The 27,693-nt window shown below is 38.0% G+C and overlaps 1 protein-coding gene across 6 annotated transcripts in view; it reads right to left on the bottom strand.

Annotated features, from left to right (window-relative positions):
* LOC126416246 (receptor expression-enhancing protein 4) overlaps positions 1-27,693 on the bottom strand; it is a 281,870-nt gene that overhangs the window by 40,465 nt on the left and 213,712 nt on the right. For 5 of the 6 annotated variants that reach the window (XM_050083866.1, XM_050083867.1, XM_050083863.1 and 2 more), the window contains 2 exons: positions 15,998-16,148; positions 9,217-9,352 (listed from right to left, as the gene is read on the bottom strand). In XM_050083866.1, the coding sequence (XP_049939823.1) occupies positions 9,217-9,352; positions 15,998-16,148 (287 nt within the window). The remainder of the gene's footprint in view (positions 1-9,216; positions 9,353-15,997; positions 16,149-27,693) is intronic. The other variant, XM_050083864.1, reaches the window with a different exon arrangement.

The raw sequence follows: 27,693 nt of genomic DNA on the forward strand, positions 1-27,693 counted from the left end.
TTGTTGTGAATCTCGTGGCAAATGGTCTTGTGGGGAGGACCGCAGTTGGAGGTCACTGCAATTCTTGAATATATTCTCTGTTCGAACATAATAAATAAATTTCCTTGAGATGGAAAAGCTTCTGTCCACAAATGAGAATGATTATAGAAAGCATCACTCATGCAAAACTCAGCTTGCCTTTTTCTTACAAGATATCTTGAGAATAATGGATAAAGGTCAGCAAGCACATTCCATATTCCCAGATTTCCAAAAAATATTTGGCACAGTACCCCAATGCAGACTGCTAATGAAGGTACAAGCATACAGAATAGGTTCCCAGATATGTGAGTAGCTTGAAGACTTATTAAGTTTTTTAGGTTGATGCGGAAGTTCATAGTGTTTTTGTTTAGCATGTTGATACTCCGGTTACTATGGGTTTATTTATTGACTGTCATTTTTTATTTGTAGTTCACTGTTGCTGTTTTAGTTTACATATTATCATTTTGTGTTTTGGAGATAGTGACTGAACTGTGACCACTAGAAAATGGAGCAGTAAGTGGAGAAATTGGAACATTTTCAACATACTTCTTCTGTTTTGAGTTCAACAGAGAGGTGATAGCAATGGAGGCAGCCAGAAACATTTGTGCTTTGTATGGGGATAAGGCCACTGGATAGAGCATGGCAAGGAAACGGTTTCCTCATTTTAAGGAGGATCATTTTGGTATTAGTGCCTCTCCATATTCAGGAAAATCTTCAGGGTCTGATGAAAATCGTTTAAATGAATTAATCCATAACGATACATGTCAGCGTACTCAAGAACTGTCAAATGTAATGAACTGTTATCATTCCACTATCATGCGACATTTGCATGCAATGGGGATGGTTCAAAAATCAAGTGTATGGGTACCACACACTCTAAGCCAAATTAAAAAATAATAAGCAAGTGACCATATGTGCATTTCTGCTTGTTCATCTTCAACAGTTCATGAACATCACCAACCCTTCCTGTCCTGTATTGTTACTGGTGAAGAGGAATAGTGTCTCTATTACAACATTACGAAAACAAAGGAATGGCCAGCCTAAACAAAGCAGCAACTCCTTGTACAAAGACCTGCATGCATCCACCAAAGATGATGTTATACATGAGGTGGAACAGTAATTGTGTGGTGTGCTGTGAACTGCTTCCCCGAGGTGTAACCAACCACCACTGCTGACGTTTACTGTCAACAACTTAGATGTCTTGCAAAGACAGTTCAAGAACAACAACCAGGAAGACTGTGAAGTGAAGCTACTTCATGATAATGTCTACCCACATCAAACAAGCACTGTACAGGAGTTGGGTTGGAAAGTTGTTCCACATCCACCTTATTAACCTGGTCTTGCACCTTCAGTTTTTCACCTTTTCTGTTCTCTGGAACAAACTTCAAGAAACTTTCTTTCCAGTTGAAAATGCAATATGAACATAGCTCAACGAGTTCTTCACCTCAAAACCATATGATTGCTACATGTACAGAATCGAATGTTATCCCAACATTGGCAGACTAGTGTAAACAGTGAAGGAAAATATACTGTTGATGACTAAAGTCTCTGTTGTGTGTGTCTGTTGTGTTTATTAAACTTATGGAAAAATACTAAGAGCTTATGCACCAACCCAATATGTTGTCCTGTATGGTGAGTGCTCATCTCATCAGAGATATGCAGGTATTGTCAAGAGTGTGATAGGACTACTATTATTCTCTATATACATAAATAATCTATATAATAGAGGGAAACATTCCACGTGGGAAAAAAATATCTAAAAACAAAGATGATGTGACTTACCAAACGAAAGCGCTGGCACGTCGATAGACACACAAACAAACACAAACATACACACAAAATTCAAGCTTTTGCAACAAACTGCAAAAGCTTGAATTTTATATGTATGTTTGTGTTTGTTTGTGTGTCTATCGACGTGCCAGCGCTTTCATTTGGTAAGTCACATCATCTTTGTTTTTAGATACATAAATAATCTGATAGATAGAGTGAGCAGCAAACAGTGACCATTTACTGATGAAGCTGGGGTGTACAGGAAGATGTCATCATTGAATGACTGTAGGAGGATAAAAGAGGACTTAGATAAAATTTCTAGTTGGTGTGATGAATGGCAAACTAACTCTAAATGTAGAAAAATGTACACTAGTGCAGATGAGTAGGAAAAACAATCCCATAATGTTTGAATACAGCATTAGTAGTGTGCTGCTTGACACAGTCATGTTGATTAAATATTTAGGCATAACACTGCAAAGCAATTTGAAATGGAACGAGCATGTAAGGATTATAGTAGTGAAGGCAAATGGTCAACCTTGGTTTATTGGGAGAAGTTTTGGAAAGTGTGGTTCATGTGTAGAGGAGAACAGCAGTGCAGCCCATTCTTGGGTACCATTTGAGTGTTTGGTATCTACATTTGGTCAGATTAAAGGAAAGCATTGAAGCAATTCAGAGACAGGCAGCTAGATTTTTTATCAGTAGATTCAATAACCTTTCAAGTATTACAGACATTCTTTGGGAACTCAAAACAGGAATCCCTAGAGAGAATGCAGCATTCTTTTTGAGGAACGCTACTGAGAAAATGTAGGGAACTAGGATTTGAAGCTGACTGCAGTACAATTCTACTGCTGCCAATATACATCTCACATAAGGACCGTGTAGACAAAATAAGAGAAATTATGGCTTGTACAGGGCCTTATTTTTCCCATCACTCTATTTGTGAGTGGAGCAAGAAAGGAAATTACTAGTAGTGGTACAAGGTACTCTCTACCATGCACCATAAGGTGCCTTGTGGACTATGTATGTAGAGGTAGATGTAGATGGAGACTGGGAATGCCAGAAGGCCCTCTTATGGAACTTCATGTAGTAGAAATAATTTGATTAAAGAACAGGTAGGAAAAATCTATGGCTTTCAGGCACAGTTGGAGAAAGAGACGAAAGAATTGTTAAGGACATCAGAACACAGGGGGAAAGGTGGTTGGAAACTGACAGGTGGCCAAAAGGTGGAAAAGAAGAGGGCATTATCAGACTGTTTTGTTGTGCACACAACAAACAGTTTTAAACTGAACTATGAACAGTAATTTCCAGAAGTATCGTCATCAATAACAAAGTTCAATAAAAACAAGTGGATAACAGCAGGTATAAGAAAGTCCTCCCACACCATGAAATACCTCAGTTTCATAAGAAAAATCCATAGAGTGCCAGAGTTCCTAAGCTATAATCAAAGATACAAAGATATTTAAAGGAAGGTACTGCTTGCTACAAAAAAACTCAGCAAATGACACAGCAATACTTAAAGCTGAAAATAAAAGCAAAGTAACTTGGAGACAGAAACAGGAAATCAGAAACAGAGTCACGGTAACTTACAGATAAAAGATACATGCACCATCAGTAAATGATTTATAGAATGAGCAAAAGAATACTTTTCATGTAGAGCAGAGAAATTAAACCAAAAATGCCCCAAATGAAATGATGTTGCAGTAAAAAATTATGAGGCAAGTACAATGATGTTAACTGCCACAGAGTATGAAGTTAGGAAAACCATGCTAAAACCAAGAAATAAGAAGCCAGCAACATAGATATTCAAAGAATTCATAGGCAGTATAAAAGCCCTGTTAACTAAACTTAATATATGAGCTCTCAGTTCAGGTAACTTTCCAGAATATCTGAAACAAATGAAAATTTTGCCTCTACTAAAGAAAGGTGATGCAGAATAAGCATAGTACTGCATGAGATGTGGAAGTGATAGATGCACTCACTGACCTCACTCATTAACAGTATACTTCGTTTTGCAATCATAAGAATTGAGTAACAGGAGAAAGAGCAAATGGTAAAAACTGCATAATGATCAGAATTATGGATCACAATAGATTTTGAATTTAATTAAGTACTGAAATCAGAATTTGTGGTAGCATGCAGAGGCCGAAGGCAAGCACTGTTGCAAAGTGAGGTGGCAGAGTGCCAGAGGATGCCAAGTACTCATGGCAGAATTTAGAGAGTAACATTGAGAAGTTTTTGTGAAGCTGGGATAAAAGTACGAAGAGCAAAAGGTGAAAGTCAGATGTGATTTGTGAGGACAAATACACCTTGGCAACAAGGTGGTAAACAACTCCAAACCTTGGATGGCTGGTAAAAAAAATAATCCATCCAAAAAACATATTTCATAAGAGTAAAAATTAAGTGAGAATTATTTCAGATAGTGTTCTGGAAAAGTTGTCACTGGAGAAACAGATGTGGGACATTACAATTTTGATAGAAAAATTACTAGTAAAGTGGCTTGGCTGATATCACAAAAGCCAAAAAAGTTTTAAGACGGGATGTCAGGATGTTGCGTAGAGGAGAACACGTTGATGCGCGGCTGATGTTGCACGTGTGTCAAATAGCGGTCCACCTTAATTGCATTACAAGCTTTGTATTGTTCATTTGATGTTGACTAAGTCACTGGAGGAAATGGTTGGCATCTTTTATATAGGAAGATAGGTTGCAGGTAATGTGCTGAATGTGTTGGTCTATGAGAGCAGAGATTCTCTCAGTGGGAGCACAGTAACCGGCCTAAGGATTTGGCCCATCCCAGAACCTCTACCTGAAGTCTATCTCTCTCCTCACCCCTACCGCTCTCCACACTCCTACCTTCTACATCCTTCCTAAAGTCCATAAACCCAACCCCACAGGTCGCCCATTGTGACCAGTTACTGTGCCCCCACTGAGAGAATCTCTGCTCTCGTAGACCAGCATCTTCAGCCTATTACCCAAAACCTACCTTCCTACATAAAATATACCTACTATTTCCTCCACCAACTCTCCACAGTTCCTGTTCCTTTTTCTGTACATCTGTTATGTACACTGGGTACTAAGGTACCTAATGCCCATTGCCTTGTCACTATTGAACACTATCTTTCCCAACAACTGACAGATTCCAAACCTACAACCCCCTTCCTGGTCTAATGACCAACAATATCTGCACGCACAATTACTTCTCCTTTGAAGGTAGTGCCTACAAACAAATCTGGGGTATGGCAATGGGCACCAGCATGGCACCATCCTATGCCAATCTATTCATGGGGCACCCAGAAACCCAAACCCCTCACCTGGTTCACATTCACTGATGACATCTTCATGGCCTGAATTGAGGGTGAGGACACCCTATCCACTTTCCTCCAGATCTCAACACCTACTCCCTCATTTGCTTCACCTGGTTCTCCTTAACCCAACAAGCCACCTTCCTCAATGTTGACCTTCACCTAAAAGATGGCTACATCAGTACCTCCACCCATATCAAACCTACCAACTGCCAGCAATACCTCCACTTTGACAGCTGTCACCCATTCCATACCATACAGCCTATTCATCCATGGCTGTTGCATCCTTAGTGATAAGTAACCCCTCTCGAAATATATCCAGGGCCTCACTGAGGTTTCCATAGACCAAAATTACCCTCCCAACCTTGTACAGAAACAGTTATCCTGTACCTTCTCTCTTCAGTCACCAAATGCCTCCCAAAGCCCCACCATCAGGCCACAAAGGAGCATTCCCCTCGTGACTCAGAACAACCAAGGTCTGGAGGAACTGAATCACATTCTCTGCCAGGGTTTCGACTTCCTCTCGTCATGCCCTGAAATGAGGAATGTCCTACCCACTATCTTTTCCATCCCTCCCACAGTGGTGTTCTGCCACCCACAGAAGCTACACAATACCCTTGTCCATCCCTACACAATCTCTGCTCCCAGCCCCTTGCCTCATGGCTCACATCCCTGTAACACACCTACATGTAAACTTGTCCCACACATCCTGCCGCTACCACCTACTCCAGTCCTGTCACAAGCATTTCCTGACCATCGAAGGTAGGGCTACCTGTGAAAACAGTCATGTGACCTACAAGCTCTGCTGCTACCACAGGGCTGCATTCTATGTGTGCATGACAATCAACAAGCTGTCTGCTCGCATAAGTGGCCACCGAAAAACTGTGGTCAAGAAACAGCTGGACCACCCAGCTGCTGAGCACACTGCCCAACACAATGTCCTTCATTTCAATGACTGCATCACAGCCTAGGCCATCTGGGTTCCTCCTACCAATACCTACGCACCTATCCCACTCCTTGTTCCCATTACAGCACTACATAGCTACACAGCCTTCTATTCCACCGACACTCCCACAGTCTTTTTACTTCTCTCTTCTTCTTCTTCTTCTTTACCCCTCCCCCCAAATCCTGCCCTCTAGCTAACCTCCCAACTGCATCTAGCTGCCCTACTCTCTCTGCACCTCATCCCTGTATGCTTGCAGACTGACCTGGGCTGCCAGAGACAGTGGCATGGCATGAATGTGAGTGTTGAATGTGAATGTTTGGGTGTGAGTGTGTGTTGTCTTATTCAGAAGAAGACTTTTGGCTGAAAACTTATTTGTCTAGCAGTCTTTTTGTTGTGCTTATCTGCAACTCAATATTTCCGCTATATGGAGAGTAGCAATCCATCCTTTCTTATAATACTGCCATTATTCATCCTGGATTTCTAATTAGTGTCAGCCAATAATAGATACAATCCAAAAACGGGAGGAATGCCTTTTTCTGACATATTCAGATTACAACAAACCAGAGTAGTGGCCCTATTCAATTACTTTTTGGAAAAATAAAACCAAGAATAACTGGTTCAGAGATGTCCTTGATAGTTTAGAAGCAATACAAGACATTGAAAACAGAAAAACATTATTCTGAGTAACAGACACATAAGACTTTAACAAAAACAGTACAATCTAACTGATGAAGAAAGAGCAGGTATGCTGGAAAGAACAAAAAAAATTGGTAAGAGAAGAGACTTTAGTGTACATAGACTGAATAAAGCATGCCAATGTGGGTGTAAACTATATTAAAAAAAATTTTAACAGATGAGTCCCACAGGGCAGCATCTTAGGACCAATATTGATTTTGATACACCTCAGTGACTTTCCAGACAATGTTAGACAAGTGGAAAAATTATTTTTTTGTAATGGCAGTAACATTGTAACAATACCTAAAACACTGGAACTTCTAACAGAAAAGGCAAATTAACCCTAAAGGGTGAAATATCATATAAGAAAATTACAATGAATGTAAGGAAAATAAACAGCAAGTATTCCTACTTAAAGAGGGAAAATAATTCTATAAAATTAAACATTAATGAAAATTTCACCTATTCCAAGGCAACATAAAAATTTTAGCAATTAATATTTACTGTTATTCATAGTGTGCTGAACATACAAATGTACTAGCAAAGAAGAGTCATCAGCATGCTATCCCCTTAGAGGTCTGTCATCAGTGTGTTAGCATAGTTACATACTATTTCTATATGCACTCTTCTTTACATATGGAATCATTCTTTGCGGGTCTCATGCAGATCCACGAAATATGAGCACAGTTTTCAAACTACAGAAATGGGCCATTAGAATAATAACTAAACAGAGTAACTGAGCTTCCTGTAAAGACCTGTTTAACTGTAGCATGTGATAATGTCCATCAATCTGTTATGTACACTGGGAACATCATCAGCAATGATCTCACAAACAGCAGTATTCATGACAATGGACAAGAGCCACACCAAACTCATGTTACATTTACCATAAATAAGCAAACAAAAGCTACTGAACAGAATTTTCTGAAAGGGAATAAAGCTATATAATAAATTGCCCAAGAAGATCAAAAAACAACTAAAATTCATATTCAATATGACTTTCTTGACATTTATTTATAACCCACGATTCACTTGTGTAGCTAAGCACTGGAACTGTCTTTGCCTTATAAAATTTCAATCTTGTTCCTTTCCTCATTGTATTTTTCAGAAATCTGTTTATTGTTCCACATATATTACCAAACATTGCTAATTTCTTCTCTGCATCTTCATCATACTCATATGTGAAGTCACAAGCTAATTAACTAAAATGTTTGAGCTGTTCTATTGTAGGCCAAAATTTTTGTTCATCCATGATAATTCCATTTGAAAGCCATACCTGTTAAATAATTCTTACTGCAAAGTCAAGGATTATTAGATAACACAGACCAAGGAACGATAAAAAAATTGATGTTATTTAACAATAAACAGCTATCATTCTACAGTAAACTGCTACTGCAGAACAGAACAGAACAGAACAGAACAGGTTTCATAAATCTTACTGCAAAATACTATCCCCAGGACTTGTGATGACTCTCTCATACAAAGTGAAAGTTTCATTTTCTTGAGCTCAGCATTTTATTCATTGTGGCGAGTCGTTAACTTGGCTTTTTCATAAAGGCCAAGGGAACAACACAAAAAAATTCATTAGAATAGGGAGAGTATTATCAAAGTCCTAATGCCAGCCAAAAGAATGTGTGTGTGTGTGTGTGTGTGTGTGTGTGTGTGTGTGTGTGTGTGTGTGTGTGTGTGTGTGTGTGCACGCCTGGACATTTGTAACTGTAAGCTGGTTTGCGAATACGTATGATAAAAAACACTGGACACAATGTATCAAAGTTATCAACACAACATGTTAATCTATACCTACACGAAATGATATTACAGGATGCATGAATTAGTTATTTTTTTTTTTTTTTTAAACTTATCTTTACAGTTAAAATGATATCTCTGATATTATCCCATAAATGATCTGTGGAACTAGCTAACTAATTGTGAGTTTCACAAACACACAAAGCAAGCTGACGTCAACTTTCCCTTTGTATGAGAGAGAGTTCTGGAAGGTAAAGTGCATAGTGAACATACACTAAGTGAATGTAAATGGTACACATTTTTACAAAGCTCAAACAATTAACTTACGAACTTCTGCATTATTTGTTTGGCATGAACTAAAAGTCATATTTTCATGGTGCCAGTAACAGAAAGTTTTTGGGCAAGATATAGAGAAAAATTTTGATTTTATTTATTACTAATTAAATTTTCATATGTTTATTAAGTGGAGAAGTGTTGTTTTTAATGAACCACTATGTTTGTGTCTACAGTGGGTCATGTAAATATTTTAACTCTGAACTGTGTACTCCTTGATTTTGGCAATGCCAGTAGGCTCTTCAAATTGTTGTTGGAAGTAAATGTGACCCTTGTTCTTTATTCTGCATGTCTAGTTTTGCTATCAGTTTGTGTGTTTTGTTGTATAAAAACTTTACAATGCTAATTAAAGCTTTTTAATCCTACACAATGTCTCCAAGAATCATTACTATTTAGTAATTACAAAATCAGATCTTGATATGGTGTTACCTCAGCGGCACACTTGGTTCTCTAACAGATGCTCCTCTCACATCAACATCCACTTCTGGAAAATACATTTCAACCCTTCCTGACCCAGATGCAGAACGTCGAGGGCTATGGCCTCTAGGTCGATGATGTCTACCATCTGAAAATATAAGAGTATCAGATTTCTTGGTGCAGTTATTTAGAAATTTGAGATCTAAAACAATATAGTTCTATGATCTTAATTTCTAGCTTAATTAACTTTTCCTAAGTACTTGGAATGTTTTTTTTAATTTTTTTTTGTAAGTACTACAAATGCCTTTTCTAGAAGTCAAGCTTACAGTACAACTTTCAGCTGTTTAGTACATATTATGTCCTAATCCACACAAAACCATAAATGCTAGACAAACATAGCGCCACAATTGCTGGAGATATATACTTTATTTGTGAAATGTCTGAATTTCCTTTTGAATCTGCTTATTGCTATCAAATACCAATAAACTGTTCCTCTTTCCTGAGGCTAACTTTTATTGACATGGTATTTTAAATTCTGGCTGTAGGATTACATTATTAAACTATTCCATACATATTTTAATTTTTTCAGTTAAACTTAGCCCACAAGTTTATGTTTCAGCAGCAGATGCGACTTATCACAATGAATGTCATATTTAGTCGCAGATAGGCACAACAAAAAGATTGTCACAAATGTAGCTTTCGGCCGGTACAGCCTTCGTCAAGATTAGACCCCACACACCCACACATACACATACACGAGACAATTTGGGCCTCAACAGCCTGAGACTACAAACGTGCGTGTGTGTGTGCGTGGGTGTGTGTGTGTGTGTGTGTGTGTGTGTGTGTGTGTGTGTGTGTGCGCGCAAGTTGCGTTTGCATTAGTATGTATGTGTGAGTTTGTCATCTAATTTTGATGAAGGCCATACTGGCCCAAAGCTATATTTGTGACAGTCTTTTTGTTGTGCCTATCTGCGACTCAGCATCTCCACTATATGGTGAGTAACAACGTTCCTTTCCACAACACTGTTACATTCCATCCTGGATTTTCCATTGTTTGAATGTCATATTCCATATTTTCACATTTAGGGCACTACTTATACATCAACATCTCTTTAAAAAGTATATTTGAGTAAAAGTCCATAGTAATTAGTGATTTGTTTTAAAAAGAATTTTTTGTGGTGGTCACAAAATACACCCTCCTTTGTAATACATGTTATTGAAAGTTTCTTGGTATTTCTAAGAGTGTACTCAAAGATATTTCCAAGTTCTAGGTGCTATTTACAAATCAGTACCTCTTTAAAAAAGTCTGTTGTTAATATAAGTCAACAATAATCAATAAATTTTGTTTCTTTTTAATTTATTTTTTTGTGGGCATAAAATGACTCCTTGTTACATTACTGAAAATACATTGGTATTGCAAGGGTTAAGTAACTTATACTGGAAATATTAGAGCAGGTCACTACAATAGTTAATAGTGGGCTCTTGTGCAGCAAAACCAGAGTAATGTTTTGCTACATGAAGCTATGAGTTAATTAATTAGACATGTTCAAATGGTCCATTTAATAACAGCAATGCCTGCAGTTTCAATCCTGTACAGCATATGGCAGTAGATTCAGTACCTTTTATCTATATATGCTTCCTTGTGATGGAAGTCAGCAAAGACTATTGGTAGAATGGCATTGGAGACAACAGGAATCACTGCATTAAGAAATTAAAAATATATTCATAGCCAACACGACATTGGGGGATCTTAACTGGTTTCTCCTTAACAAAAAAATCGCTAGGCAAATGCTGCTTGCACAACTGGGTCTGTTGGATACTGAAGCTGTCACAAGAAAAGTATCAAAATGAATACCCTATAAATCACAATATGTAATAAAAATATGAGGTGCAATAAAAAAACTAATGAGAATTCTGGAATTTTGAGGACTTCACACAACCAACATTCATTATTTTTTTAATCTTGTTAGTACATATGTTCCTGATATATGTTTGGATTTTCAGCTGTTTTGAATATTTAGTTTATTGTTAACAGTCAAAAAGTTTATACGTGTTTCTGAGTGCTAAGGAAAAGAGATGGATCAAAGAATTTACATTAAATTTTGCTTAAAAAAAATGAACTTGAGTGAAGCACCACATTCAAAAGGTTGAGTGTGGCTTTTAGCAAATCTGTTACGAGTAAGACAAGAGTTCCAAGTAGTATAAATGTTGCAAGAGGGTCAAGAAGACACTGAAGACAATAGCCACCCTGGACACCCTAGCATATCAATTATGGACCACAAGTAAAGAAAATGATCATTGAATCACCATCAGAGAGGTTGCTTAAGATGCTAGCATATCCTTTGGCTGAGGCCAAGCAATTGTTTTGTATGTTTTGGTCATGAAATGTGTAGCAGTAAAGTTTATTCCAAAATTCTTGAATTTCAACCAAAAACGAAGTCACACAGGCATCACTCAGGAAATGCTGAGTGAAGCTGACAATGATCCAGAACATCTGAAAGAGGTTATAACAGCTGCCAAAACATGGATATGATGTCGAAACCATGGCCCAATCGCCCCAATGAACACTGCCTGAAAAAGGAAATAAACAGATTCGAATACATGTGAGGTTCTTTTCACACTTTTCTTTGATTAAAAGGGATAGGGTCCACGAGTTCCTGCCTCACGGTCATACGGTCAATAAGGAGTACTACCTGGGAGTTACACATCAGTTGTGTGAAGTGATCTGAAGAAAACTACCAGAATTGTGGCAAAAGGACTCGTGGAAATTGCATCACGATAATGCTCCCATGTACACCCCAATGCCTGTTTGTGATTTTTGACAAACAACAAAACTGTTACTTTGCCTCAGCCATCGTATTCATAGGACATGACCCCAGTGACTTTTTTCTTTCCCCGAGGGTGGAGAGAATCATGAAAGGATATCATTTTCCCTCCACTGATGAGATAAAAACAGAATTGCTGAAGGAGCTGAACACCATAACAAAAATTAAGTTTCAGAAGTGCTTACTAGATTGGAAAAAGTGCTGGCATAAGTGCATTGTATCCGAGGGGGATTACTCTGAAGGGGACAAAGTTGAAGTTGATGATGGTGCTGATGAATAAATAAATAAATAAATAAATAAATAAATAAACAAACAAACAAACATCCTTTATGAAAAATAGGATTTCCCTCACTGTTTGACCACATCTTGTATTTGAATTCAGTCATAAAACAGGAAATTAAGATGAAAACTCGCTGACTAAGTTAAATTTGGAGGGAAAAGTCAAGTAAAATAGAAGAGCAAGGAGAGGTACAACATTCACAAAGGCTAACAACTGCTGCGTCGGAAATATGATTATCAGTTATTGGATCAATCTGAGGTGTCGTATTCTCCGCAGAGAACACATTGTGTTGAACATTTGTGATGAATTAAGAAAAACTAGTAGACTGGGACTCAAATCCATACATCTGCTTTTAACAGGAAGTGTTCTTCTAAGAGAACCAGCTTGCATGCCTCAGTTATTCTGATTCAGTTCTCAGTTCAGCATATAGTATCACCTTCTGACAAATGTTCAACACAGTTGTCATAATAGCAATACAAAGAATGATGCCACAACAATACCAGGAACAAACAATTGATCTACATGTGCCTCAGATGATCCAAAAATCTTATTTTTGAGAAGCCAAAGTTCTGACATAATATAGTTTAAGGAAAAACAAATTTACATAAATACCGTAAGTGAAACGTGAGTAAGATTTTATGAATCACTGAGTTTTCAGCTAATACAGTACAAATTTTATTGTCATCATAAAGCAGAATTATAAGCTAGTAAGAATTATAATAAGTATTAACTACACTATTTCACAATCTTGCACAGATATAAAAATCAAGTTCTGGATTGTAGGTAGAGCTAGTGAAGTATTCAGGAAGAATAAACTGATCTCTTGAGAAATTACAAGTAAAATACTACTATTATAACTAAAAACAGGAGAGAGAAAGAGAGAATTAGCTACAGGAATGGAAAAGTAAAGCATGATGAATCTGTGACATTAAAATTTTATTCGGCAGATTTCTTTGATAAAAACCTATCAGTTGGTGAGCCACATCAGTTTTGTTACTGGCCCTGGTCTTTTGATGACTTACACCACCAGGACACGCTGATGATCCCTATACACGTAACGTATGGAAAGCTTCTAGAACGTTTTGGACTTGGACCTGGTAAAATTCAATATTATTTTATCTATTATGGTTAGAGAACACCACAGCTGTTTTTGTAAATGACACTGTAGGAAATACTGCAACCAGCTACAAGTTTTTTTAGAAATGATTTTATTGTATCGTTACTAGTTTCAGGCCTAAGCCCATCGTCAGACAGTAGTGTTGATTTCTTGGCACATTATACATTTGTGTCCTAAAGTATAATAAAGTTTTTGTGATTACATAGTTCACAAAAGATTTTACATTGTATGTAAGCTATATACATTGCACTTACTTCAAAAAATAATGCTATTTAGTTTAGCTCATGAATCAGTATGGATCAGAAAACAGAATCCAACCTCTCTCTTGTAACACATAAGGAGAGCATTTCATGAAATAACTACAATGTGTAGAGCTTGTACAGAATGTAAAACATTTTGTAAACTTTGTAAGCTATGTAATCACAAAAATTTTGTTATATTTTATGATGAAAATGTAAAACTTGCCAGGAAATCCACACTACCACCTGACGATGGGCTCAGGTATAATAAAATCATTTCTAAAAAACTTGTGGCTTGTTGCAGTATTTCCTAACATGTCAAATTCAATATCTATGGACATTATTGGTTGGAAGACAGAGCCACATGCATCATCAGATCAACTGAATAGGAGTGATGGTGATGTGGGCACTGATCCCCATGCCGTCATGGCCATATCTGTGGCAATTGTTTATTTCCGGTCTGCCTGACCTTTCCATGCACACTGTCCGGTAACCACAGTCTCTGTTACAGTTGTTGCCACCAAGCTGATGTTTTCTGTACCTGACTGATGAATGCAACAAATTCCACGTAAAACACTGATAATTAAACTAGGTGCAACAATGCACATCTTCGAAATTTTTCACTAAATAAGGTTCCAAGAAACAAATAACCTGGCCCATAAAGCACCATACTGGGACTTCATTATGAAAGGTGCAGCAGAATTTCAACTTGGCAACAACAACTTTAAAACAAACTGTGGTTATTCTCTGGGTGCAGTGTGTACTGAACTTGAAGTGAGAAGTTACAATGGCCATAAACAGTGGTAACAAAAGTGAACACAATGGCACTGGTTACAATGACCACATCACACTCACACATGCACTCACCCACTCCAGTATGACTAGTCCAATGGGGAGTGTTGCATGGTGGTCAGTATGTATCAAATTTTACCAAGCCAACCTCTGCAACATTCCAGCAGCTTCACATTTTCTACTTATATACACAGAATTTTGACACACACAGATTTTTACCACTGATAATGGGAGTCATCAAAAGCTCTAGATGCAGCTTAGCAACTGAGGAGTTTTCGCTGAAGATTAATATTGTTTCAATAGTAGGATTATTAGAAAAACAGCACCACTTTAGTCAGAGGAGGATGCGACAAAGACTCACCCATGGTTTTGTCAGAATAAACTATCATAGCAATCTACATCTACATGTATACTCTGCAAACCACTGTAAAGTGCAGGGCAGAGTGTACTTAGTAGCACTTCTCATTCCAATCACAAAGTGGGCAGGAAGTGACTGATTGCTTAAATGCCTCTGTGCACGATGTAACTAGTCTAGTCTTATCTTTTTGGTCCCCATGGTAGCATTACACAGGAGACTGAAGTACATTTCTAGATTTTTCACTTAATACTGGTTGTTAAAACTTTGGAAATAGGCTATCACAGGATAAATGGCACCTAACTTTGAGCATCGGCCCATTCAGGTTATCAACATTTCTGTGACACTCTCCTTGAGCAAAACGAACCTTAGATCACTCAAACTGCCTTCTTTGAATATGTTACATATTCTGTGTTAGTCCTATTTGGTATGGCTCCCACACACTTCAGTAATTTTGTAAGATGAGCACTCGTAGAGCAATTCTGGATAACAGTGGAAAAAAAAAAAAAAAAAAAAAAAAAAAAAAAAAAAAAAAAATTATTGAGACTGACTAAAATCATGCAAAAATCAAACCTGAGGCTAGAGTCATGTGGGCGTGTTGCATTTGTGTGTGTGTGTGTGTGTGTGTGTGTGTGTGTGTGTGTGTGTGTGTGTGTGTGTGTTGTTCACAAAGGCATTAATGGCCAAAAGCTATAATTGTGTGAATCTTTTTGTTGTGCCTATCTGCGACTCAGCATCTCCGCTATATAGTAAGCAGCAGCTTTCCTTCTCTAATATTGAGACTGACTAAAATATATTTGAACTTAGCATTTTCCAGATATACTCCGATACTTAGCCAATGCCTCACCTTGCTTAGTAGAAGATGACTATGGTCCACTTCAAAAGAAGGTACTGTACATCTGCATAACTAACATGAAGTATCTATGACAGCCATTATTGTAACTAAATCACTCAAATCAAACACTGCAGTCTGATAAACACCCTTAGAATTAGTAAAATGTGAGAGAAGCTAAAATCCAGATTACTGAATTCAGAAAATGTCATATGACTGGCCTGACATTCCTAGCATTTAAACTGTAATCACACTGATAGGATACACAAACATTGAAGGCTGTCTGACATCTTAAGAACTGTCATGGAATACTGTCAATATACGAAAACAAGTCTGAAACTAAAATAATGCACCTCCACCTGACGCAACCCTTTCTCGATCTCTGTTCCTATCCTGAGCCTCTGGTAGTGCCTTTCTTCCACTGTTGCTGTCACCATCAACATCTGAACTCAGATCACCCAGACTGTAACTGCGTCTCAATTGCTGCACAAGACCACCACCACCCTGCAAGATTAAAAATTGCAACACAGTTTCAGGTAGTGATATAATCAGCATACCTCAACAAAAATTTATACAACATATTGCTGCAACATTATGGCATATTCCTTGAAAACAGACACACACAAATACACACACAGAATGAGGCAATGAAAACAAGCCACCGAAAATATATCCAGAATGAGTAAATATATCAAGGAGTGGTTTTTAATAAGTAGTTGTTAATAGTGTAATATGGTAAATCCTCTGACACATGCAAGTAATTTTTAGCATTTATAGTTTCTGAATTATGACACCACTGTTGTTTTTGTTTTTATGGAGCTATGTATTTTTTTCTGCGGCATAGGAAAGGTCCTTCCAGGAGAAATTTGGTGGCATAATGTGTGGAACTTGATCAGATAGTAACAAAATAACATAATTACAAACCACTGTGTTGCTGTCTGCACAGTTGTCTACTCTGCTGTACCAAATAAAAGCACAGATACAACCTATGTACAATTTGCATGTTTATTCTACATCTATATCTAAAGCTACATTCACAGAAATGCTTCACAAGCCACTATACAGTGCTTGGCAGAGGGTAAATCATACCAGTGTCACGAGCTTTCTGTTTTATTCCATTCTAATATTGAGCAAAAGACAATTGAGTGCCTGTACACCTCTGTAAGCACCCAAATCTCTCTTATCTTTTTCTCATGGTCCCTACAAAAGATATTCATTGGCCACAGCATAATGGCTGCACAGAAAACTTTGGATATAGGTTCTCTAAATTTATTCAATAGGGTTTCATGAAAACTATGTAATCTTTCTTCCAAGAATTCCTGTTTACATTCTCCAAGTGTTATTATGACTATCATACCAAGCACTCAAAAGGTTGACCCAAAGCACAGATATATACAATTCTGGACAGATACTACTTCACACTGAATTGTACCTGCATTTATCACAGCACAGGCCCATGTTATAAGGTATTTCCATCTTAATGACTTGTTAGTTTTCCTTGTTTACATTGTGTTTTAATTTTTCCTACAATCAAGAGGTTTTCAGTCTCATGAGCATGCAGGCCACTTTATTTTTCCTGGCCAACTTATCCAACAATCTCCAAATGTTCTGTTAAGATACTTTGCAATTATCTGTGCAGGACGGGTAGGATTCCCAACATGTTGCTGCAACATAGAGAACTTTATGGCCAATGGGATGTCTTCCAACAACCACAGCAGCATATCTGTTAGGAATTTTAGACACATTTGTAGCTATTTGGAACCCAATCAATAAAATATAGATGAATCGCGCAATTCTTGAAAAGCCTACACCACACATTGACAGACCAAGGTAGTTTTTTATCCACTTCTCTCAGCTGACACGGATTTTGATATAACTAGTAGTGCATTTTGCAAAGAATGATATTTTATATCTAACACTTCCAAACTCTTGTGTTTTTTTACACTTTCAAAGACAGATCATAATGGTTTGGCATATCTTTCATAATAAAACTGCACAAGTTCTCTCCAGAATCAGTGGTATGCCAATCAGGCAAAATCATCAAGAGCATTGAGGCAATCATCCCACCAACATACCAGGATGAAAATACCCATTTGTAAAACACTGTGTCCTGCTGCATGAAGAAGTCCGTAACTGCCTGCTGCATACCCTCATCCGACAGGAATCATCAACCCTTCAAGGTATGTGATAATTCTGCAACAGTGGTTCTTCAACAGACATGCTGCCCTGCACACTCTCCATTCTCCGATGGATGTGTACTGGTTTTTGTCCTTTGGCAGCCAAGAAAAGGATGACAGTACATTGGTCCTGTCTGGATGGATCTGATGATAATGTTGCCATAGTTCACATTTCCTCATTTATCATACACACATTGGAAAGACATGAATGCCACACTAATGCCATGCCTAGATGTTGGTGTTTATACACTCGCATCAGAATTTTACTACATTGCTTATAACCTGCTGCAACTCCCTCAGCTGGAAAGGTTTTGATCAACAACACCCACCACAAACTAAAACTACATCCACTTTTTCCAATGTCACGTACATTGTGTAACTCTGAAGAACTTCATGAGCAACTTGTCCAACTGCTAAAACAGCAGAGCACAAGCCGATGGACATGAAGTACTGAGGTACACATACAAACAGTCCCCGAGTCACGTGTGTTTATTTTGGTACTGTAGGGCAGAGGTTTGTCACCTGATCAGGGACAGTGGTTTACCACACACTTATTTTGTTACTATTTGATAAAATTCTATAAGTTTACTTCAAAGGCCCTGTCCACCCAAAAGATAAAAGTATACAGTCCCATTTTAAACAAACTAAGCTGTTGTCATAATTCAGCAGTTATCAACATTAAAAATTACTTGCACAGGACAGAAAATTCACCACACAATCCACCGTAACTTAGCAAAGCTACATCACAACACATTTACTCGTTTTGGATGTAGTTGGGGTCTTAGCTGCTTCACCCTATACATATAACATTCCGTCTTGCAGACTTTTTTTCTAATTTATTTTTACCTGTAAACAATATATTTTGGCATCTCAGCACAGCCCTTAAAACTTATAATTTCCTATCAAGCATGAATCAGGGTGTGAGACACAATTAACCAGTTTTTGAGTTTAATAGGGTGAAGCATTTTCGTACGAATGACTTTAAGGCTAGGCCAATGAAAAAGTCATGTGGAAAGAAAAGACTCTCCTTGCTATGGAGCAGTCATGGGAGAAGTGTAGGCCAATTGCTACAGGAAAAGCCAGTCTTAGAATACCAGGCCACAAGCATCGTGAATTCTAGTGCGAAGCTTAGCCAGATGACAGACAACGCAGGGGCCTTTATGGAGAGATTCTGATGCTGAGGATAAGGTACTTACAGTACAAGAACCAGGAAACAGCCTGGCTAGCAACACAGTAAAGGGTCCTGGAGGAAATAGGAGCAGCAATAGTTCACAACAGTGTGGGGTTTGTTGAGGTTTTGCAGTGATATGATCAGCCCTGGGTTAACACAGCTGTTAGCCACATGAACAAAGAGCTAAGTGAATTGCTTTTGACCAAAACAAAGTCTCATATCTGTGCTGGGGCTGTTGCTGCAATTGGGAGATCGGGTACACTAATCATGGCCTGCAACTGAATACAAGGGGGAAGCAAAGAGTAGCTGAGCACATTGCACAGAGACAAGACAAGATAACAACCCTGTGATTAATGGAATCAAAGGGCCACATTTTTTTAGCTTAGAGTCAGGTTACAGACACAGAGTAGCAAAAGAAATTTGGGGGGAGCAGTACAAGACAACAGTATATGTAACAGTTTCCAGAAAAATAAAATTAATTTGTTTCATCAGAACATCAGAGGGTTGAAAAACAAGATAGATGAGCTTATTGTATGCCTAAATGATGTGAAAAATTCTGAAGTAATAGATCTGTGAATACCACGTAAGCACAAGGACGGAGAAGTTAAGTATCAGGGAGTATAGACTTGCACCATTTTTGTGTAGAGTTTAACACAGAAAAAGGAGGAGTTGCAACATATGTTAAGGTTGGACGCAAAGTCAAAAGTATTGAAAGAAATAGTTTTTGTGTTGATCAGAACATAGAAGCATGTGCTTCTGAGCTGTTACTGAAGAATACTTCTCTGATAATTGTAATAGTCTACATATCCCTCTAGGAAACTTTCAGCTATTTATGAGAAATCTAGATGCATTATCAAGCTACCTGTCAGACAAGAAGAAACAGTTAGAAGCTTGTGGAGATTTCAATGTAGAGTTCTTAAAAGATACTGACAGGAAAAATGAACTAAATTTATTATCTAGGTGTTTCAATCTAATTTCAGTAGTCAGTTTTCCAATTCATGTGCAGAAAAATAGTTGGACAATGACAGGTAACCTTTTTATAGACAGTGTTCATGTGGAAGCAATTTATGGGTACCCAGCTGCTACTGGACATCTGATCATGATGCACAATTAATTAAAGTAAATGTTATGGGAGCTTAAAAACCTAATGCTGGTTCACACAAAGCAGTTAGTATTATTAATGAGAACAGGATACAATGTTTTGAGAGTAAGTTAAAATGGGTGGTATGGGACAAGGTACATGTACAAAAAGATGCTAATGTCAAATTCAGTTTATTCCACAGTAAATTTGTGTCAATATTTCAAAGTCACATCCCTAAACAAATATCCAAAACATCCAACACGGGTGACTAAGGGAATTAAAATCTCTTGTAAGATGAAGAGGAAAATTTATGTAAAGCCCAGAGTAAGTCAAGATCTGACATTACTTGCACACTACAAAAATTACTGTAGCATTTTAAGCAAAGTTATTGAAATGCCCAGGTGTATGCACGTCCTGAAAGAAATAAATAATGCTGATAATAAGATTAAAATTATGTGGGTCATTGTCAAATAGAGGACAGAACAGCCAGTCAGTGTACAAGATTCTATAACAATTAAACTAAATGACAATGTTGTGACATAATTCGCAAGTTGAAAGTACTTTTAACAACCACCATCCAAACATAGCAGGAAATATGGGATTAAATGGTTCAGTTCAAGAAGTAAGAGAATATATTTAAAATGTCATTCCACAAAACTTAAAGCACGTAGAAGTAGCACCAACATAATTTAGTGAAATTAATACAATAATAAAAATTCTAGAAAACAAAAAATCATGTGGTGTTGATGGACTTTCAAACATACTTCTGAAAAGTTGACCCAGCTTAATAAGCAATGACCTTAGCTATACATGCAATGCATCACTTGTGCAGGCAATTTTTTCAGACAGGTTAAAATATGCAATTATTAAACCACTTCATAAAAAAAAGTGACAAGACAGACTTACACAATTATCATCCAATTTTCTTACTGACATCCTTCTTGAAAATATTCAAACAGGTAATGTAATTAAGAGTAGTCACACACTTAAGCGGAAACAATTTACAAAGCATACCACAGTTCGGATTCCAGAAGGGTTGCTCAACTGAGAGTGCCATTTATATATTCACTCATTAAATAGTTCAAGCCTTAAAGAATAAAATATTGCTAGTTGGTATTATTTATGATCTTTCCAAGGCATTTGATTGTGTAATCATGAAACTCTCTTGGAAAAACTCATGTTTTATGTTATTGATTGCTTTACATACGAGGTGCATTCAAGTTCCAAGGCCTCCGATTTTTTTTCTCCAGACTGGAAAGAGATAGAAACATGCGCATTGATTTAAAATGAGGCTGCGTTCATTGTCAATACATCCCAGAGATGGCAGCACCGTAAGGCAGATGGAATTTTACCGCCAGCGGCGAGAATGAGAACTGTTTTAAATACTTAAAATGGCGACGTTTTCCTTACTTGAACAGCGTGCAATCATTCGTTTTCTGAATTTGCGTGGTGTGAAACCAATTGAAATTCATCGACAGTTGAAGGAGACATGTGGTGATGGAGTTATGGATGTGTCGAAAGTGCGTTCGTGGGTGCAACTGTTTAATGAAGGCAGAACATCGTGTGACAACAAACCTAAACAAACTCGGGCTCGCACAAGCCGGTCTGACGACATGATCGAGAAGGTGGAGAGAATTGTTTTGGGGGATCGCCAAATGACTGTTGAACAGATCGCCTACAGAGTTGGCATTTCTGTGGGTTCTGTGCACACAATCCTGCATGACGACCTGAAAATGCGAAAAGTGTCATCCAGGTGGGTGCCACAAATGCTGACAGACGACCAACATGGCTGCCCGTGTGGCGTGTTGCCAAGCAATGTTGACGCGCAACGATAGCATGAATGGGACTTTCTTTTCATCAGTTGTGACAATGGATGAGATGTGGATGCCATTTTTCAATCCAGAAACAAAGCGCCAGTCAGCTCAATGGAAGCACACAGATTCACCGCCACCAAAAAAATCTCGAGTAACCGCCAGTGCTGAAAAAATGATGGTGTCCATGTTCTGGGACAGCGAGGGCATAATCCTTACCCATTGCATTCCAAAGGGCACTATGGTAACAGGTGCATGCTACGAAAATGTTTTGAAGAACAAATTCCTTCCTGCACTGCAACAAAAACGTCCGGGAAGGGTTGCGCATGTGCTGTTTCACCAAGACAACGCACCCGCACATCGAGCTAACGTTACGCAACAGTTTCTTTGTGATAACAACTTTGAAGTGATTCCTCATGCTCCCTACTCACCTGACCTGGCTCCTAGTGACTTTTGGCTTTTTCCAACAATGAAAGACACTCTCCGTGGCCGCACATTCACCAGCCGTGCTGCTATTGCCTCAGCGATTTTCCAGTGGTCAAAACAGACTCCTAAAGAAGCCTTCGCCGCTGCCATGGAATCATGGCGTCAGTGTTGTGAAAAATGTGTACGTCTGCAGCGCGATTACGTCGAGAAGTAACGCCAGTTTCACCGATTTCGGGTGAGTAGTTAATTAGGAAAAAAATCGGAGGCCTTAGAACTTGAATGCACCTCGTACAACTGCTTTGAATCATACTTAACAAACAGAATGCAAAAAGTTGTGCTGAATAATTCAGATACTTTGAGAAAGGTAGAATATTTTAGTGACTGTGGAAAAAACGCAACTGGAATCCCACAATGTTCAATTTTGGGTCCATTCCTATTCCTTATTTATGTGAATGACCTTCCACTTATCATTCAACAAGCAAAATAGGTACTTCTTGCAGATGATATATTATGCTAAATCTATTTAGAAAGTAAGCAACAGAAAAGTTGGTAAATGATGTTTTCTAAAGAATTATTAAGTGGTTCTCATAAAAATTGATTCTCCCCAAACTTTGAAAAAAATACATTATATTCAGTTCTGTACAACAAATAGAGTCATACAAACAATTGATGCAGCTCATGATCAGGAGTTAGTAAACAGTGTAGATTAAAACTCAATTGGGAAGAAGCATGTCACTGAGCTTGTCAAAAAATTAAGTTCAGCAATTTTGGCTCTTTGCATAATTACACTCAATAGCATAGTACAGAATAATTTTTGGGGGTAATTCAACACTTAGAAAGAAAGTATTGATTCCAGGAAAGTGGGCAGTAAGAGTATTGTGCATGTTCACCCATGGACGTCATGTAGATACCTCTCCAAGGAGCTAGGCATTTTAACTGTGCCATCACATTAAGTATATTCACTAACGAAATTCATCATAAATAATCCATCACAATTTGAGAATAATGATGTACGTAGCTGCAACACTAGAGGGGAAAATAACCTTTATTGTTCAATGTTAAAGATGTCAGTGGCTCAGAAAGGCATTGAATATACAGCAACAAAAATTTTTGATCATTTGTCAAGTAACATAAAATTTCTGACAGGTAGCAACGCAAGTTTTAAATCTAACTCAAAATCATTTCTCCTGGACAACTCCTGAATTTTTACTTAAAAACTAATTGTTAATTTAAAAAAAGGAAAGACAGAAAAAAAACCTAATCATGAATATACATACTGCAAACTGACACGTTCCACATCATTTTGATGAAAGAATCATTCATATAGCCTATGGAACATGTAACTAACTAAATGACTAACTAGGAGCAGTGGGAAAAAACAGTTTGACACCATACAGGACACATTGTTTGGTTCACTGATGGGTTGAAAATAGACCAAGGCATTGGGGCAGGGGTGTATGGGGTTCAGGCAAGACTGGAGGGCATCATCCCTCTAGGAAAACTGGCCTCTGTATTCCAAGCTGAAATTACTGCAATCAGGGCAAGTGTGGAGGAGAATATGCGTAGGTGCTACAAGTACTGTAGCATCTACATCTATTCAGAGAGCCAGGCAGCCCTGAAATCATTGGCAACTCCTGCAACAAGGTCTAAGATGGTTGCAGAATGCCACAGGGCTCTGGTGGAGCTAGGGGGAAGCAATAGGGTAAACCTAGTGTGGGTCCCTGGCCGCTCAGGGCTCTGTGGCAATGAACAAGCCAACAGATAGGCTAGTGCAGTAGCCACCAGAAAGATCGCGGGTGGCGCACATCGGCACGGCGCGTCACGGACGGTAGTTGCCGCAAGTAAAGTCCCGTCCACCAGAGGGCACACGAGAATTCGGCCGCGCCCTCTGCCGGCGGAACAACAACAACTCAGGCAGCACGGGCCGTGCCCAGTCAGTTTTTACATCGGGCATGCCTAGCAGACAGTTCCCGGTCTACACTATGTGAAGTGCGACGGACAACATGAATCGTGTTAATACAGCTAGGATGGGGGAAACAAGTCCATTTATTGGATCAGAACCTGTCCTGACAATCACCAAGGCTATGATCAAATTAGAACTACGGAACTGACTTGGGAAACAGCACGTAGGATATTGGACGAAGAACCATAAACAAAAACATGGTAAGGTAAGGATGCCCAAGCCATGTTTTAAAAGAAGCTCTATAATCCTGGGATTGAACAGGAAAGAGATCATGACTGGACTGATGACTGGCCATGGGAATTTAAAAAAAAACCTACACACAATGGGTATAACAGAAGAGGACCCTAAATGTAGGATCTGTGATGAGAGTGAAGAAACTGCATCACACCTAATCTTCGAATGCATGGCACTGGAGAGTAAAAGATACAGAATCTTCGGGACAACTAGACCTGAAGAAATTGTGCTTAACAAAAAACTGGTAGAGGGACTCCTTGCACTATTTAAGGGCATTGGTTGGCTTTACTAGATATACAGGGAGCAATACCGCACAATAAACTTAGTTTCGGTGCGGGCAGTGGCAGGTTGGACCTAAGCTGTTTTAGCTTCCCTGTTAAAATCAAATCAAATCATCAAATCAACTGACTAATTAACTGATCGTAACTGATAACACACAACCCAACCTACAGTTTCAACAAACTTAGCACACTTCCAAGTCTGTTACATTTATTTATGTATTTATTTATTATTTTGCACACCTAGTTCCGTAGGACCGAACTGAGGGCAAATCTCCATGGTCATAGAATGTGTCAGTACACGAAGTTAAAAGAGAAAAGTAATAATAGATAAAATAAAGTGTTTATTAATCTTAAAAACACAATATAACACAGGGATCAGCTTAATTTCTCAAGGAACTCCTCGACAGACAGACAAAAATCTGTCTCAAATAATAATCCTGAATTCAGTTATTTTCTGTTTGTTACTCCACTTTCTTAACAAATGATGATAAAGAAAAAAAGAAAGAAAATATGAGCCTCTTATACAGGAAAAGGAAGGCTAGAGCTTTTTGTATCTTAATATAGCAGGTATATCAGTATAAAATTCTGACAGCCACATACACATATCCCAACAAATCAGCATTGGTGACAAGAACCTCTTTAAACAGCGAGCTCCATTTCAGGTATTTTTCTCATTTTTATTGACAAATAATCTATAATACACCAACAGGCATTAATTTCAAAAATACAATGTTTAAGCAAATCACAAGTTCATGACTTCACCAAAAATAATCATTCTGATGATGTTTCTAGCAGTGTATTAAAATCTTGTTCTGACTTAATAGGACCATAATTCAGTTATCTTTGTAATCAGTCCATGACTTGGACCACATTTCTTGTCAGACTTTACTACCTGTAGTAACACACCTACCTAAAACTGAAGCTAAGCAAAGCACCTGTAATTACAGACCCACTTCACTCCTCTCAATCACTTTTGTAAAGGATCCTTCTGACAAAATAAATACAACACCTAAAAAATGCAATCCTGGCATAAATGAACAGGAAAAATTATCCTGGTGTTAGTGACCTTACTGTAATCTTTGACTGCGCAGACCATAAAAATTGTACTTGCAAATTGAAATGTTATGGAATTAATGCCATCGCTCTTACGCAGTTGGCATCTTTCTTTCATAAAAAAAAAAAAAGCAGAGGGTCTCAGACTGTGTCATAGGCATGAAAATAACCTCATAATGGGGGAAATAACAAGTGGAGCACTGCAAGGATCAATATTAGGCCTACTATTGTTCTTAACTTACAAAAATTATTTTCAAATGACTTTAAAGAGCAAGTAAAAAACCGTAATGTTTCCTCATGACATGAGCACAATAATCAAGGGTCCAAACCGAGTGTTACCAGGCACAATCCAGATGATAGCCGAACACGCCTAGAAATAGTTCACAGCTACTCTTATTGTGAAATTTCAAGCCATCTAGCACTAGAGGTAGACATTAACAGCCACATACTAAATGAAAATCTCTCTGTACAATTCCTTGGGATCCAATGGGATAATAAGTTAAAATAAAGTTAATGTATAAACTAATTACGAAGTGCAGTTGTGTGTGTGTTATGTCATTAGAAGCAACTCTCATTGAGTTGACCTGACGAAAAGAGTGCAGGTCAACTTTGCAAATTCTCACTCCCCATTGTTGTACGGCATTATCTTCTGGGAAAATGCCCCTAGAATAAATAAAGTGTTTATTCAGGAGAAACAAACAGTGTGAATGTTGCCTAAAGTAGAAATCTGTACATTTCATACAACCCTTTTTAAGGACATTAGAATTCTACATTTACTCATTAATGGTTTTTGTAGCCAACAATAAAGGTCAGTTTCTGCCAAACAGCGAACTACTCAATCACAACAAAAGAGACAAAGATAATCAGCAACTGGTCTTTGCTCCTAGTCTATAGTTCAATATGGATTTAGATATTCTGGTGCAAAGGTATTCAACAAGTAGCCAGCTGACATAAAGCAAGAAACAGGGAATCATAACCAATAGAAAATAAATTAAAATCACGCATTTTTATTTATTCCTTTTACAAATTATGTGACTGCCTACATCCATTGCTTGTTCATTTCAAAGCTGCATGACAAGTAGTGCTGCACTGCAAACAGGCCTCTGTTGCTACAGAAGTAGTGATTGTTTTCTTAGAAAAATACCAGTTCAATCAAATAAACATTAAACTACCAATCACAGATAAGCAGTAGGTGCCTAATAAAGTGAGGAAGTAGTAACTTTCCTTCTATATTTATTAGCTACATTTCGCTGGCGCAAGTATGAACAGCACTAGGCTGCATAGTGACAGTTTGTTAGTACAGTGTAAGAATGCTCTAGGAATCGATTGTCTTTTGTTGATGTATGCCCAATGTTTTCCACATTCCTGCAGTTTCTTCATCATGATGGGACATACAGAATACAATGAAGGAATGAATGACTCAATGAATACTTTCAATATAGTAAGTTCATTCACTGGTGATTTGTTGCTTTATATATGATTTTATTATTGTTCCACAATGGTACTGCAATGGAGATTCAGTATTTTGCGAGGGTGTATATAACAGATATCGTAGGCACTTTCATACTGCATTATTGCAATCATTCAAGTGATCTGGGAATCTCTTGATCCAAAACCTGATCATTTTGCTCTCAGCCCGGTCAACAAAGACCAAAAACAGAGAAATAGCACAAAAAATTATGTAGTTGCAAATATTTGAACAGCGGTCAGAGGGAGAGCCATGAAAAACATACTAAAAATGCCAACTGATGTGGTATGAACAGTGGGGTGGGAGGACGTTAATAGGTCACTTTTTTATGTTTTTCTTGGATAACTCAAAATCCACAGTTTCAACCAAAACTGTTTGCCAGTG

This window comes from Schistocerca serialis, chromosome 8 (assembly GCF_023864345.2).
Source record: "Schistocerca serialis cubense isolate TAMUIC-IGC-003099 chromosome 8, iqSchSeri2.2, whole genome shotgun sequence".
Taxonomy (NCBI): Eukaryota; Metazoa; Arthropoda; class Insecta; order Orthoptera; family Acrididae; genus Schistocerca; species Schistocerca serialis.